Here is a 15,763-nt window from a genome sequence, read left to right on the forward strand (position 1 = left end):
CGGAATGGTCCAGTGCCAGACTTCCATTTATTAGAAAAATTAAAGGTGACATCGGAAAGTGGACAGACCTTGCAAACCTGCGAGATTAGAGGATTTTTTCGAAACTCCGGACAGGACACTCCCTAATCTTACAAGATTTAAGCGGAGGATCCTTCAGGAAGACCTGTGAATTCTGCCATATTCCTTCGACGGTGGAGCACGTGTTATGCGTATGTCCACAATTCGAGCACCTTCGTTGCCTCCACGGTCTGCCTGCCAGCGTACGGGACACGCTAGCAGACGTGCCCTCAACTCAAGCAGCTGTACTGCGCTTTTTGAAGGCGGCGAAGCTATACTGCAGGATTTAGCACCATCGATTCTTTTGGCCGTCCGGACATCCCCCCACTGGACGGTGCCCCCAAGGACCTCCTACAGTGGACCTATGTTTTGTTATTGGTTTTTTTTGTTCATTTTATATTTTGTTCTTTTTTTTGTATCCTTTTAGTCTGCATTTTTCGTATGCTGTTTACTGTGTTATTGTACTAGCAGTTTAAATGTTTTAGCTAAGTAGATTATCAAAGGTTGAAGTAGCATGATACTCAAGCAATGTGGCTGGGGGACCTCTTTTTAGGGCTTCCCACCCTTTGCGGAGATGAACTAACCTACGGCTAAAAATCTCCTAAATAAAGGAAGAAAAAAAAAACGTATGCGTGATAATGTTTGCACCATTGAGCAATGTCAAAATTTAAAAAAATCTCAAACATTTCGTTTTCCAGTTTTTTTTTTATTTATTCAAAGGGGGATGTTTCTCAGAGTCTTAAACTATGTTAATCATCGATCGAGTTTCCACTTGCTGCAATTACGGCCTCAACACGCTTCCGGAATGCACGGCAGGTTCTAATAATGTAGTCTGGATCCATTTCTCTCCAGGTACGGGTCAATGTTTGTCTGAGGCTTGCTGTACTCGGGTGGCGTTTAGAAGAGGCCTTGGCCTTCATGACGCGCCATATTGAGTGCGGTTCGAGGTGTGGCATGGAGCCCCATCTTGTTGAAATACAACATTTGGCTTCGGACCGTACTGGTCTTTGATCCACGGAAGAACATACTTACTTAAAATCCCGATGTAGACCTCCGTGTTGACCTTGTCGCCTTCTGGAATGAACATTGGGTCCATTTTTTTGCCATCGGAAGCCACCAATCCAAACACCATAACGCTAGCAGGATGCTTGGTCAGATACACGTTATTGTGCTCGTTGGCCACGTCTTTTACCGGAAGAGAACTAATATACCGGTCGGTTCTGGAATTTGATACGGGATCGTCGGTAAACATTCTCTCGTCGGTGAACAGGATTACCGGATATTTTTTTTCGCTTAAGGAAGTTCAAGATTGTCTTGCATCGTTCGACTCGTAGCTCCCGGATGCGGTTGGTAATCATGTGAGTTTTTTTTCCGACTTTGGTAGATCTATCAAGGTTCGGAGTATTGCTCACCTGTCTGGATACTGGCACGTGTTGCTCCCTGGCCCGGGGTATCGCCTCCTCGATGGAATGCAGACTCCTGTCAATGTGTTCGAGCGTCTCCGGAAGGACACCGTAGTCGACAGTGGAGTCGACACAGTGTTGGAACTGATCCCAACAGACACGATGATAGTTGCGTCGGGAAGCTTGGAATCGGTTTACGGATGAGCCCACTTCGGCCACCACCGGATAGTGGTCCGAACTCAGCTCCTGGTGGGTCACAGGTTGCGAGATGTTGTCTCCCATGTTGCTGACGAAGATGTCGATGGTGGAGTGTAAGCCGGACCGACTCAGCCAGTGAGAGTGTTCAGCACCAGGATGGTGTAGTGAGCCTCTTGCACGTCGTCGTTCAGAATGGTGCCGTTTTGATTCCGCCTTTGGTTGCCCCAAGCTTGATGTTTGGCGTTCAGTTCGCCAGCGATGATGAATTTTCTACGGTGTGGTGTTATTCTGACAATATCCCTCCGCAGGTCTGCCGCGGATCCATCCCTGGCGTTTGCTTGTTTCGGGCGCAATGATGGTGACGGGGCCGACGGGTGTGAAGACTTCCACTCCCAATGCTTCAACCATTTTCAGCTGGAAACTGGGTAGCATTCGGCAGCAGATGTTGTTCCTATGAGCAGAGGCACGACAGCAGTGTTGTTTTATATCTTTTCAGGTTCAAGCAGAATGATGTGCAACAAAGTGGTACTCGATTATGACGACTGGGTTTGGGAAAAACGTGTATATCATAAGAACAGAGAGAAAATATCATTTGCCCATTTTTTAAAAATATTGTATGGAACATTGAATAAAAAAATATTTATTTCATCATATTTGTAATGTTATCTGCTATCGATTGGCGTATTTGGATTTTTATTTCATTTAATTCAAAACCTAACACTATTTCACCACACATATTTTTTGATTGCACCCCAGTATAGTTGACAAAGACGTAGCTCTACGTAAAAAAAACGATGTTTACTACATTTTCAGTTAAGTGGAATAATGAATCGATTTCAGAAATTCTTATTTACGCATTTTAATTCAATTTATGGATAAATAAATACATTGCAACATAAATCAGTATATTCTCAGTTTCGTACTCAATTTATAAAAAAAGGTCTTCCTCAAAGTTGCAGCTCACAAACTTTCCTATCGCCTATTGAACCACCCTACTGTGCATATTTCAGCTGGTAGTGTTTTGTTATCATATGACTTGCGAAGGCCAAAAAAAGCATAAACCAAGTAAACACCAAGTCCGTTAATAGCCTGATAATGCCTTTTTTTCAATATAAGGCTGATATACGACATTCAATTAATATATTAGTCTTAAGGAAGATGCATAAATGATGTAGCATTTTAGGGTGAACAGTAGGGTGCTTCATTCTGAAAAAAGTGATGAATTTCTGATGGGCCACCCTCCAGTTCGATTCATAGCCCCAAAATATGAACCTGTGCAAAAATTGGTAAAGATTGATGAAGGTTTAGAGGTCGCGCCAATGATTTGAAATTTGTATGGGAATTACTATGGAAGAATTTAAAAAATCGCTTATATCGCTATAACTTTGCTTCTACTTGTCCAAATGTCGAAAAAATTTAGTATGTTATTGCTATGGCAATAAACAAAAAGCCTACAGTTGCTACGCTCAGTTTTGCAGCGTATCAAGAATTATAAAAATGTGAAAAAATGGCAAAATAGGGTAAATTGACAGATGAATATGTACAAGGCAACAACGCCAATTTCATCGCAACAACAACAGGCTTGTTGATCATTGTCATGACAACCACATATTTTTTTTTTTCAACGTTTGGACAACTACAACCAAAGTTAGAGCAATGTAAACGAAAATCAATAATTTCCCATACTAATTCACCAAAATCTCCATACAAAATCCAAATCATTGGCGCGACCTCTAAACCTTCATCAATCTTTACCATTTTTTGCACAGGTTCATATTTTGGGGCTATGAATCGAACTGGAGGGTGGCCTATCAAAAATTTATCACTTTTTTCAAAATGAAACACCCTAGTGAACAGCCATGTACAAAAAAACCTTAACAAAGGGAAGGGGGTCCAACGTTGGTGCTTCATCAAACTTAAACGTTAACGTTTGTTTCCGTTTCATCACCAACTTTGGTCCCCTTCCTCTTTTTTTGTTATTAATTTATTTGATAAGGCTCAATTTAATTAACTTTACCGAGGATTCTTATTCACTATACACAACATCGTAAAACTATAGTCAAAAGGTACAACACAATAAACATTTCATTTTCCGCTCTCCAATAAGCCTCCTCAATCAGAACGGAATCCGCTTCCAGTGGTTTCATTGTATGGCAGTATCGCCAACGGGGGGCAGAGCGCTTCCATTGTACTAATAGACGCAAAACATGGTCATCACTCACACACTCATCACGAAACGTAAACAGACGATCGCGTGACACACATCGAGACTGGCCTGCTTCTGTCGACAGCCGAGTGAACACTCAAATCCTTTCCTCTTGTAGCGCATTTTTATACATGGCTAGTCACCCTAAAATGCTACGACATGTATGCATCTTCCGTTATATCAGCATTATGTTGCACTTTTTTGCATCAAGCCTTTTGCAGTACCTTACGATTCAGATTAAGGTGTCCTTTGTTGTACACAGAAGTCGTCTCAATCCCACTCGATCCATGGCTGCATGTAGCTAGCAACACTGTCTTCGAAGGCTCCGCAAGTCGCTGTCCATCTTGCCCGCTGCGCGCCTCTTTGTCTCGAGTCGTTATCGTTAAATTTGCATCAGTCTAATATCACTTATGATTTTTACTGTGAACCTGTCATTTTAAAAATATTATTGATCATATAGTAGATTTTTTTCATTAAGAGTTTTTGAAGTTTTGGGATATTAAGTTAAATTACATAATTTTATTGATTTAGGGTAGTTTTTCTTCTGGCATTCCTAAGAGATGAACTAGCCTTCGGCTAAAAATCTCTCAAATAAAGATTTAAAAAAAATCTGACGTCCCAAATGGACTTGTACGTCTACCCTCAAGTTACTGTTCTTTGTGTACATTCAATTTTATTTTTTTCATAACCGAATGCATTTAATGGCATCAGCAACAATAAGTTACGTGTAATAAAATAATATCTAAATTATAATATATTTAATAAAGTTTAATTTGAAGTTGAGCTCTGTAAAAAGTATAACATGAAAAGTTTTGAAAGGGTTTACTTTCTAATCGGTTAGCTAATCGCCACAAATAAAACGCTACTTTACATTTTTAGAAAAAATCAGTACCATAGAGCTTTTTCAAATAGTGTTGAGTCCTCAACTAGGTTCTCCCTCTTACCGAGGACAACATATCAAGAAGACTGGCAACTCTCCCATTTTATCAAACGACTGGTATGAGACAGGCACAATCGCGTCATCTGCCGCTTAAAGGAATTGGATAGCAAAGGTTCTATCCTCAGAAGAAAGGTTTGTGTATTTGCTCATTTTTCTATACGTTGCTTCCACCTTCACTAGCGCGTAGCGTTACTGTGCCTGCCGCTTGGATTCAGGCAATATTGCCAGTCTTCTTGATATGTTGTCTTCCCTAAAAAAAAATGTTATGATTAAAGGGTGATACGGTCAAAATTTGGTCAAGGGAAAACGCGTGTAAATCGGTGAAATCGTTTATTTAAAAAATCAAATTAAATTTCTTTTTCAAGTTCAATTAGTATAAAATTCAGGAAAAATATTCAGTTAGGCTTCCGCTTTTCCAAATCCGAATTGCCGGGCCTTACGCTTGACCCCTGCCATCAGATTTTGTACAGCCACCTTGTCCACCTTCTTCGCCGCAGAAAGCCAGTTTGCCTTGAACTGCTGCTCGCCCTTAGCAGTTTTTTGGTCTTCTTTAGGTTCCGCTTGACAATAGCCCAGTATTTCTCAATTGGGCGGAGCTCTGGCGTGTTGGGAGGGTTCTTGTCCTTGGGAACCACCTGCACGTTGTTGGCGGCGTACCACTCCATGGCCTTTTTACCGTAATGGCAAGATGCCAAATCCGGCCAAAACAGTACGGAACAACCGTGTTTCTTCAGGAAAGGCAGCAGACGTTTATTTCACGTAAATTTCTTGGTTGACAGTCCCGGAAGCTATGAAAATGCTGCTTTTCAAGCCACAGGTACAGATGGCTTGCCAAACCAGATATTTCTTTGCGAACTTTGACAGTTTCATGTGCTTGAAAACATCTGCTACCTTTCCCCTTCCTTTTGCCGTATAAAACTCCTGTCCCGGAAGCTGCGTGTAGTCGGCTTTGACGTAGGTTTCGTCGTCCATTACCACGCAGTCAAACTTCGTCAGCATCGTCGTGTACAGCCTCCGGGATCGCGCTTTGGCCGTCGTATTTTGTTTATCATCGCGATTTGGAGTCACTACCTTCTTGTAAGTCGATAGTCCGGCTCGTTTTTAGGCTCGATGCACGGTTGTAGACGATACACCCAGCTTATTTGCGGCATCTCGGAGAGAGAGGTTAGGGTTTCGCTTGAAACTACCGGCAACTCTCTTTGTCGTCTCAGCGGCTTCCGGTTTTCGATTTCCCCTCGATCCAGACTTCCTGGCTGTCGACAAACGTTCCCCAAACACTTTAATTACATTTGTAACGGTTGATTTGGCAACTTTTAGCGATTTTGCCAACTTTGCGTGCGAGTAGCTCGGATTTTCGCGATGCGCGAGCAAAATTGTGATACGCTGCTCTTCTTGCTTGGACGGCATTTTGACAACTGAAGAGTGAATTCCAAAATCAAAATAGGAGCAACATTCTACACACACACACCTTCAAAATGAGGGGTGTTCAGGTTTTTTAAATGCAAAATTGAAAGAAATACGTCAAGTTGATATTGACCAAATTTTGACCGTATCACCCTTTAATTTGCTTAACGACGTGTTCGGGCTATCATCCATTTGGGTTATCGTTCGTTTATGGTAATTTTTTATTAGGGTTCGCTCTTACATAATATCTATTTTAATTTTATCTGTTACTAGCTGAATGTGCCCGGCCTTGCTCGGCATTCAAAATTAGCTTGAGTTTATGTGCCAAATAAAATAAAAACATGCTATATTGTACGTAGCCCCCCCCCCCCTCTCTTATCTAAGGGGTCCTCTATGACCTCCACATGCCAAATTTGGTTCCATTTGCTTGATTAGTTCTCGAGTTTTGCAGACATTTCTGTTTCATTTGTATGGGAGCCCCCCCCTTACAGAGGGGGAGGGGTCTCGAACTATCATAAGAACCCTTCCCTGCCCCAAAAACTCCTGCATACAAATTTTCACGCTTATCGGTTCAGTAGTTTCTTAGTCTATAAGGGTCAGACAGACAGACAGGAATTAATTTTTTGTACATAGATTTATTTGTTTAATTATTAACTTTTTCATGAATAGTAATAATTATTATTATGTGTTGTAGGGATTTCACCACAAGCTGTTATTTATCGACTGGTGAATCAATCCTACGAAATAAGTTGTACACTGAATCGCTCAGATCCAGAGACCGAAAAATTCAACAGCAATGATCTTATGTTTTACATCAAAGATACACCAGTGCCACAAGAATATGTGCAGGTAAGTTTATCGTCTTGACATTTGAAACATTGAAATACAAAAAAAAGTAATATGACTTTTCCTATGTTAACCAAAGCGCAGTAAAGATATCAATAAAATACCATTCTAATTTTGTCAGTAATGACCCGATTTTGCCAACCCCTTCACGCATCAGACTTTATCCTTCGATAATTCCACATAACCGTAATTCCAAATCTTTCTCATTAATCTTCAAGATGGATGTTTAAAGTATACTTTGGTGCATTAAGATCACTGAAAAAGCGCATGAGTTTTGTACAAGCATTTTCAAAACGGGCTGACAAAATTGGGTCGTTACTGTTAATGCGAAAAACTGCTGTAAGCTTTGCTTCAATTTAAATGTCCGTAGGCAGTTAACTAAGTAAAAAAAACTTATCGAAAGTTTCTCACTTTATTTTACAGATAGTAAATGAAACTACTATACAGCTAAGTGTCCATAATGCGTCGGTAAATTACCTTCAATATATATGTAAGCTGAACCATACAAAAGGTGTTGATATGCGGAGTGTTTTTATTGGATATAAGCCGTACAATGTCACCAATTTCAAATGTCGCTCTGAAAATTGGCAGAAAATGAATTGCTCATTTGAGCAACCATACAATCCGATACCTACCCAATATGATCTGAGTTTCAGCTTCGACCGTGACCGTGACTACGTAGAATACAGTTGCCCATTGGAAGGTCAATTCAATAACACGTGGAAATGTTCTATAGATCTAGACTCGTCCTATCGACAATCGCACGAGTTATATTATTTCGTACTGGTGTCAAATAACACTTTCGGCATAAACAAAGAAAACTATACCATCAACAACTTCGATAACGTCATACCAGAAGCACCCTTGGAGTGCCAGGCCACAAATATCACATCCAGCAGTGCGATTCTGCATTGGGCTATATCTTACAAACTGCAAACATTCAAACGTAAATTCATTTTCCAAATCAAAATCTTATCTAGTTTTGATCACGCAGTCTGGAAACCGATCAACACAAGCAAAATTTCGACGTCATTGACTAGCTACGAGCTACCTGTCGAGAATCTTGAGTTTGCCGATACCACTTACGACGTGAGAATCAGGATGAAAACGGAAAGTGCTGAAAATATCGAAGAAATGTGGTCAAATTACACTAGTTGTTTGTTTACGACATTGCCTAGGAGGCCCGATAACCCACCGGAAGTGGTCATCGGAGGATTTGAAATCAACGTGTACAACGACATATTCGTTTATTGGCGAGAAATTCCAAGAAGTAAACACAACTCGGCAACTGGATTTCGATACAAAATAACAGAAATCACTAGAAATGGATTTCCCATCAGGTAATTGTAACGTTTCTTAAGTTTTAATTGAATTCTAGCGTACAAAATCATAATGGCCTATCTGCAATGTATTCTATAACATTTGCCCGAATGTCTCTTGCCCGACGTCACAAGGCCGAATCGTTTTTTTTTTCCTTGATTTGTTTTAAGTCGATCTTGTTTTCCGTGCTGAGCACCAATGCTACCGACGCCAAGGAGGCAGCTCCCACACCTGGACCCTACCTATCGACTCATGAACTCATGAACCGGGGACCAACTGCTTTACTTCCGTGATCAGAGATGTTATGCCTCAGAACATCCCGGCGGCGCCGACTGGGATTGAACCCAGGCCTGCTGGGGTTACCGCTACACCACCGACGCCGCTAAGGCCGAATCGTTTGAAAATAATCTAAACCAGTTTTTATAACTTTGTAGAAAACTCATGCAATTTCTGAAATGTTAAAATATCTGATATTAGATTCTAGCAAACATTCAAATACTAGAATTCAGAAAAAGTCTAAAGTTTCGAAAGAACTGCTCGTGTTTAAAAAAAAACTAACCGAGTAGTGTATGAAAACATAATTTGATATAATCATTTGACAACCGTGTTGTCAAGTTTAACGATAATCATAGCAAAAATGAGATGTAAATGGCACCAGAAGATGGGATGATCCGCCTTAACACCGATCTCAAGTAATTCTATCGCTTTTCAAGTGACGAACCAGCCAGTGGCTGAAAGTCACTCTAATAAAAAAAAAATCTTCGTAATGGTGTTATTATTAAAACACATTAAATTTACAACAAAAAAGGTTTTGGTGCTTAAATTGCCGAAAGTTGTTATTTTCAAGATACTCCTAGGTTAAAATTCACTTATCGCAAATTTGACCAATTTTCACCTTTTTGAGATGTTATTCGTGAGTGTCCAATCTTGGAAATGTTTTTAACAAAAATCCCAATTAATTTCCTTGAACTTTGCAGTTCACAGTTTGATGAAGCATTTTTCCGAAATTTTTCCAATACAGTGATGTAAAGGCACCAACTCGGCAATAAAAATCTATAAGGATAATCGTTAGGCCTTCATGATTCTGCACGCTATAATTATCTGTGAGGTGGTAGAAAAAAGTAACTGGGTAAAGCAATTTATGAAGCAACCAAAAAATTAAGGTAGTGGCAACTATCGGGCAATAATTTCAATTTCTGTTTATTCCAGCAACGTCACTGAAGGACGTAATGGAAGCTCTATGGTTCAATTCAGGAATATGACTGATGGCAACTATACGTTCACCATACGAAGTTCTAATAGCGAAGGCGATTCGTTGGACTCTAGTAAACTCTTCATACCAAGTAGGCAGCATCGGGCACCCAAACCAGAGATAACCAAACTTTTGTCAGATGCAGGCAAATACCTTCTGTCGTGGAAGCCAGTCACAGAGCATGCAACCAGAGTTACTTCGTATACAGTATTTTGGTGCAATTCAAGCAGCAATTCTCCTAATGATTGCAATGGCTCTATTAACTTTGATAAAATCGGTGGTACCAGAAATAGCTATGAACTAAATAATGTGAGTTCTACGCTCAATTTCGCCGTCGCAGCAAATTTCGGTGAATTGTCATCTGGAATGGTATGGGCCTCGTGTACGGCCACTCAAAAAAATGATATTGGGAAATTGAAGACTATTTGGATTCCTGCCATGCAGTCTACCTATATTGATCTGGAATGGAAATTGGAATGTGGAGATAATGCAATTGTCGAGGGTTACAGCATAATCTATTGTCCGATCAGTTCCCCTCGTAATCAGAGCTGTAAGGTTCCAGAAGAATCTCTCAATATAACCGGAACTACATCACACAGAATAAGCAGCTTGAAACCATACGTCACCTACAAGATTCAAATAGCTATGTATTCAAAAACTCGAATTGGTCCGAGGAGTGACCCACTGTTAAACACAACACTGGAAGCTGGTAAGCATACAATAGCAAAAAGCAGGATTTTCATAGTTCTTGTTAATTTCCTTTTTTCCTTCTACAGCACCATCTCCGCCACGAAATTTGATGTATAAAGAAGTACGAAATGACTCGGTAACACTGCATTGGGATCCACCGCGTCAAATAAATGGCGGTAAAATGAACTACGAAGTGTGGTATAACCATTTGCATACAAAGGTTTACACTGAAAACTATACCGATGATGTGACGTACACCTTGCGTAATCTTGAGTCATTTACGAATTACAAAATCATTGTCCGAGCTTATACAATAGGATATTCCAATAACTCCAATTCAGTGGACGTAACAACCGAGATTGGAACACCTGGCATTATTCAGCAACCTGGATCTATGGATTCAAATAGTACACGATTATCTTTACTATGGCAACCGCCAGAACGAAAAGCAGGATGCATAGAATATTATGAGCTCAAGATAAAAACAAATACGCAAACTGAAGATGCAGCTATAATCACACGCGTGCAGGGCACCAGGTGTAGTTTAAAACGCTCTATCTGTCAATTGGGATCAGGAGATTCCAATCGGACCGACAAGTATGAGTTCTCTGTTCGCGCCGTGAATGTCATCTTGAGTCCCCATGCGCCTAACTATACAGAATGGAACAAACTAGCTTGCGATCAAAAGTATACGTATTACTCAAAGCATGGAGTGCCTAATACATACAATTACCACGCATACCCCAGTGGGGTAGAATGTGAGCTTAATGGGCATAGAGAACCTTTTATAGACTGGATAAAAATAGATCAGTTTGCCACTATACTTCACGGCGAATGGTCTAAACCGTTAACGCATTGGTGTAACTACGGTCCCGGCAACACAAAGGCTATAATTTTCCTAACACTCGTTACATTTTTTGGAATCATTAGCCTTGTGATATGCACATACATGAGCTTGAAGAAAATGAAACAAATTAAAAACATCAAAGTCGTTTTACCAGACGCATTGAATGACATTGTTATATCGGAAAAATCGGAAGCTTTCAAAGATCACGGAGGTTTTGGTGGCAATGATAACTTAAATGAGCTTTTGGGAAAAGCGGCAGACGACACTCTGCTTCCTTATTCCCCACATCATCGACATATCGAGAACAATCTGCACGCTCTGGATGATTCTACTAGCATTGGCTCAACTGAGGAGAACCTGGACCATGAGGACGGTGCAGCACATGACGTAGATTTATTATCGTTATCAGATGATTACAAAACTGTACGTATAGTTTATTTGAACAATTTTTAATATTTCCAACGAATCACAAATTGTTGCAATGTGACCGCAAACAAACAGACGTAAAAAGGCCCACGCACATTGCATCCGTTGTTGATCCGTTGCGGCAAATTTGACAGTTAGACAATAGATTTGGCTGCCACTTTGCCGCAACGTATTCGCTGGATGCACTTTTTCACAGCTTGTTGGGCTGTACATTAACGCGAAGGGAAATTATTGACAGTAATATTGATGATGTGAATTCGGAAATATAACGTCAATACCGATGTATTGACGTCAATATAGAATGTATTGACAAAACGATTATTGCAAATAAAAACAATCGTGAAAGGCCTATTTAAGAGGAAGAGAAGCCATTCGGGGGAATTTTATGAACCAACGCGAACCAGCGCCTGATTGGTTGTACGAACGTATAGAAACGCAAAAATTTTTACAACAGGGAATCTATTATCTTGTATTTGAACAGTCGACTGCCTCGCCCATTATGAAATAGTTTTTGCATGGTCGTTTCCGCAAGAGAAGAACAATACGTCACAGACAAAAAGAAGCCAGTTGTCTCCTCTTCCTCTTAGGGCCGTATGAATAATGGGGTGTTTACATCTGTGCGGATTTGCTACCAACTAATTTGTACTAGCCAACTAACACGAATTTCAGTTGCTCCTGAAATCTCATGCTGGTAGACGCTGATGCCCTGTTTGCATTATGCTGGTGACCTTTTTTTGATAGCAGCTGGTTCATTAGCGCTAGTGAAATAGCATAAGTGTAAACGCCCCATAAAGATAGTAAAGTAAACCCTTCCGTGCTTTTCTTATAGGGAAAGTAAAGTAAACTATTTTATTCACTCCATTGGGGGAACGTCGTTTGGTATAATGGACGTTTGGCATAACAATATCAACATCTCTTCCAGATGCAAAAATAACATAAACAATACTACTCACTTCCACTACAGCATTTGATAAATAGCTACAATGACACTTCCATCTCTCTGGCGTACTTTTAATAGAGATTTTCCCTTCTTTCAAATATGAGCTGTTTTTTCGAGTTTTATTGTTGCAGTAACTATTGGTGCTTTCTCACTGCTCCTCTTATATCGCGCAACCAATGAAATAAAAATTGATTATTTTTAATTTGACTCCTAACTAAATGGTATTATCATAGACAAACAGACATAACACTCGCAAGTTGTTCATCAAACAAGCATTTAACGGTCAATTTAAAAGTATCGTAGTTCGTAGTACCGCCACCTGTGGCGCGCATAGTCATTTTCCTTGCGTTTGACGTTTACACACTACCGCCATCTGTTCAGCGTACTACCCACCACAGTGTACTCAACAGATGACGCTAATGTTTAAGCGACGATGTTAAACAATGAGAAATATTCAATGTGTTATGTCTGTTTGTCTGTGGTATTATGTGTCTAGTCTTGCGTTATTAAACCGCATTAAAATTTAAACACTTCCATTGTGTTATGCCAAACGACTTTACGCCAAATGACTTTATGGCAAACAGGGTAGGGTAGCCCCATTCCATTTTCTCAGATTATTTGTTTTACTAGATTTGAACGTCGATTTAACAAACCTCTAGAGTTATACGTTAAAACTATAGCTGATATCACGTTATATATGCTATCTTGATATCAAGAGTGATACCTATGATTTCCGGTGAAAATTTGATATATGAGTGCGCATTGCAGACTGCCTATATTAATTGATATCAGCTATTATAGCCTTAACGTACGTCTGTTTGTCTGTTGCCATATACGATATTTTCATACACTCAAAGAATATTTCACGTTCGAGTTTCGTGAAAACATACATAGCTTTCGTCCTTCCTTCTTTTTATGTAAAAGTTAAGTACGTGATTAACAAGTGGATGTATCCAATCACCATTGGATTAAAGTGTTACGAACCTGAAGCCCGGGCTCTTCGCATGTTCCAGGGTTCAATTATCTGCTACCGGAAAACATACAATAACAAAATTGCTTGATGCAAATTACACACACTTGGTATCGCATAACGCCCGAGAAAACTCGAAGTTGCAGTGCAAGTGTCTATGATTTGTGAACGCTGGATTAATTCACCTTAAGCGTACCGTATTCTCACGTAAAATTTACATGATTTTTGTTGATAGTATTGGTAAATTCCTATTAAAACTCGCTACAATGGTAAATATTATAATTATTTCATGCCCTATAAGCATATGCTAGCTCTAATGACAGGACACAAATTTGCAATTTTACACGATCCGCGTCTCGTGTTTTTACAGATTGGTTGCTGGTCATCTTATTTGTAATAACCCACCCTAATACAAATAACCATAAAAGAGAGCTTAACGACGTTCGGGGTATCATACAAACGATTTGTGGGATAGTTTACCCATCCGGGATACATTTCGTGTATGGTATTTGTTTATTAGGGCAGGCCTTATTTGTATAAACATTCAACGACCTGCCAATAATAATCAAAGTGTGTGTAATTAGCTAAGCAATATTACTTACTTAATTCAACAAGTACTCATCAATTATTAATAAACAAAAAATATACAACACAAACATCTGATACCAAAAGTGCATCACCGCCATATTGAATCACATTAATTTTTTCATACATGTTCATCACATACCACTGACGTCAAATTCGCCTAGCATTACGGACGTGAAAATCATGTAAAATTTCATTTGGCATTTACGTGATATCGCGTAGATTTTACGTGACTGAAAAAGTATGTTTCAAGGGTTGCGTGATTTTCCATGTAGCATCAAAATGAAGAATTTTTAGAGTGTACAATTCTGCTATACAGAAATGATGTAACCATTTAAGGTGACCAGCCATATGCACGCTAAGTTGAAAATACCCATTAATAAGTACGTTTAACGTTTATTTACGTTTCGCGAAGCATCAACTTTGGTCCCCCTCCCGCTTGTAGCATATTTTTCTACATGGCTGGTCACCCTAAAATGCTACGTCATTTCTGGATCTTCCCTATTTTTATTTTTCTGTATGCCTGTATGTTCGAATCATGATGAATATTCTCTATTTTCAGCAATACAACTTACCTGCAGAACTTGACTTGTGCCAGCCAGTACTATCAACCAGCGCTGGTGCATTGGATATGAAGACAAATGTAAATAAAGATAATGTTTTAAGTTTGCCGTCAACAGGATACGTTCTAGCACCTGTAGCGAAGCCAAGCACAAATGGATATGTTCAAGCACCCTTAGCAAAGGTATGTGAGAAAAGGATAAATTAATCATGCTATTACTTAATGATCAATAGAAAAAATAACAATGACATGTTTGCCCTATTGTTAAGCTTAAATTTTGGGGCAAAAGTCCGTTTTGATTGAGTATTCTTCCTAAAAAAAAACGTTCTACTTCCGAATAAATTGAAAATTCATCAAAACTCTTTAGGAAAAAGATGTCTTCGGTAATAGGCTGATACATCTCCACTTACGTTCTTGAATTTCTGCATATCAGCTTCCTTATATTTCTGGTACAGACTTTAATTTTTATTTTTAATATTTTTAATTTCCAAATATTGCTTCTAATAGCCTGCAACGTCCAATTATATGCAGCCAAGTGCATTTACAGCAATGAGAAATCCGAGCCTTTCAAAAACATCGATTATTGTGTCTACAGATGCCGATGGAATTTCTGGTAATTTTATTTTTCTTTAGACGTTAACACAAAATAATGCTTTTTTTATTCTAGGATATGTTACACACAAACAACTCTCTGATTATGGGCTAAAAATGCAGTAAATTATGTCAATGTTTGATCTAAGTCTGTCAAAATGTAGTGAACAATATATTGTTGTGCCGCTGGATGATGAGCCACTCTTTGAAATATCACAAGGTCTTTTTTCCAATTTGTTTATTTGATATTGTCTTAACCGTTATGTGATCCGACAGCAAAACAACTTTAGGAGCTCGACAAGGGTACCCGGGTACCCACAAATTGAAATACTTGCTACTGCTGCCAATTTTGATCGATTTTGAATCTTTTGGCACCATAGGATTCAGGACAACAATGTCCATCCTGAATAGTCTGGTTCCCGGAAATCCGGATTCCTGTATAATGTTCCAGAACTAAACATTTTCTTGCCACTTTCACTAGAATTTCGAAGGAATCGATATTGAAGTATCAGAATCTCCTTCAAGA

At 39.4% G+C, this 15,763-nt stretch overlaps 1 protein-coding gene across 1 annotated transcript in view; it reads left to right on the forward strand.

Moving 5' to 3' along the window:
* Window positions 1–15,426, forward strand: part of LOC135704900 (cytokine receptor-like) — a 45,252-nt gene extending 29,826 nt beyond the window's left edge. The window contains exons 4-10 of the mRNA XM_065226441.1: window positions 6,903–7,057; window positions 7,478–8,394; window positions 9,584–10,335; window positions 10,403–11,586; window positions 14,647–14,829; window positions 15,154–15,259; window positions 15,314–15,426. Of these exons, the coding sequence (XP_065082513.1) occupies window positions 6,903–7,057; window positions 7,478–8,394; window positions 9,584–10,335; window positions 10,403–11,586; window positions 14,647–14,829; window positions 15,154–15,259; window positions 15,314–15,363 (3,347 nt within the window). The 3' untranslated portion in view covers window positions 15,364–15,426. The remainder of the gene's footprint in view (window positions 1–6,902; window positions 7,058–7,477; window positions 8,395–9,583; window positions 10,336–10,402; window positions 11,587–14,646; window positions 14,830–15,153; window positions 15,260–15,313) is intronic.
* Window positions 15,427–15,763: the final 337 nt, after the last annotated feature.

Source organism: Ochlerotatus camptorhynchus, unplaced genomic scaffold (assembly GCF_037179485.1).
Source record: "Ochlerotatus camptorhynchus isolate MF236.1 unplaced genomic scaffold, CSIRO-AGI_Acam_v1.1 ptg000250l, whole genome shotgun sequence".
In the NCBI taxonomy this organism is placed as follows: domain Eukaryota; kingdom Metazoa; phylum Arthropoda; class Insecta; order Diptera; family Culicidae; genus Ochlerotatus; species Ochlerotatus camptorhynchus.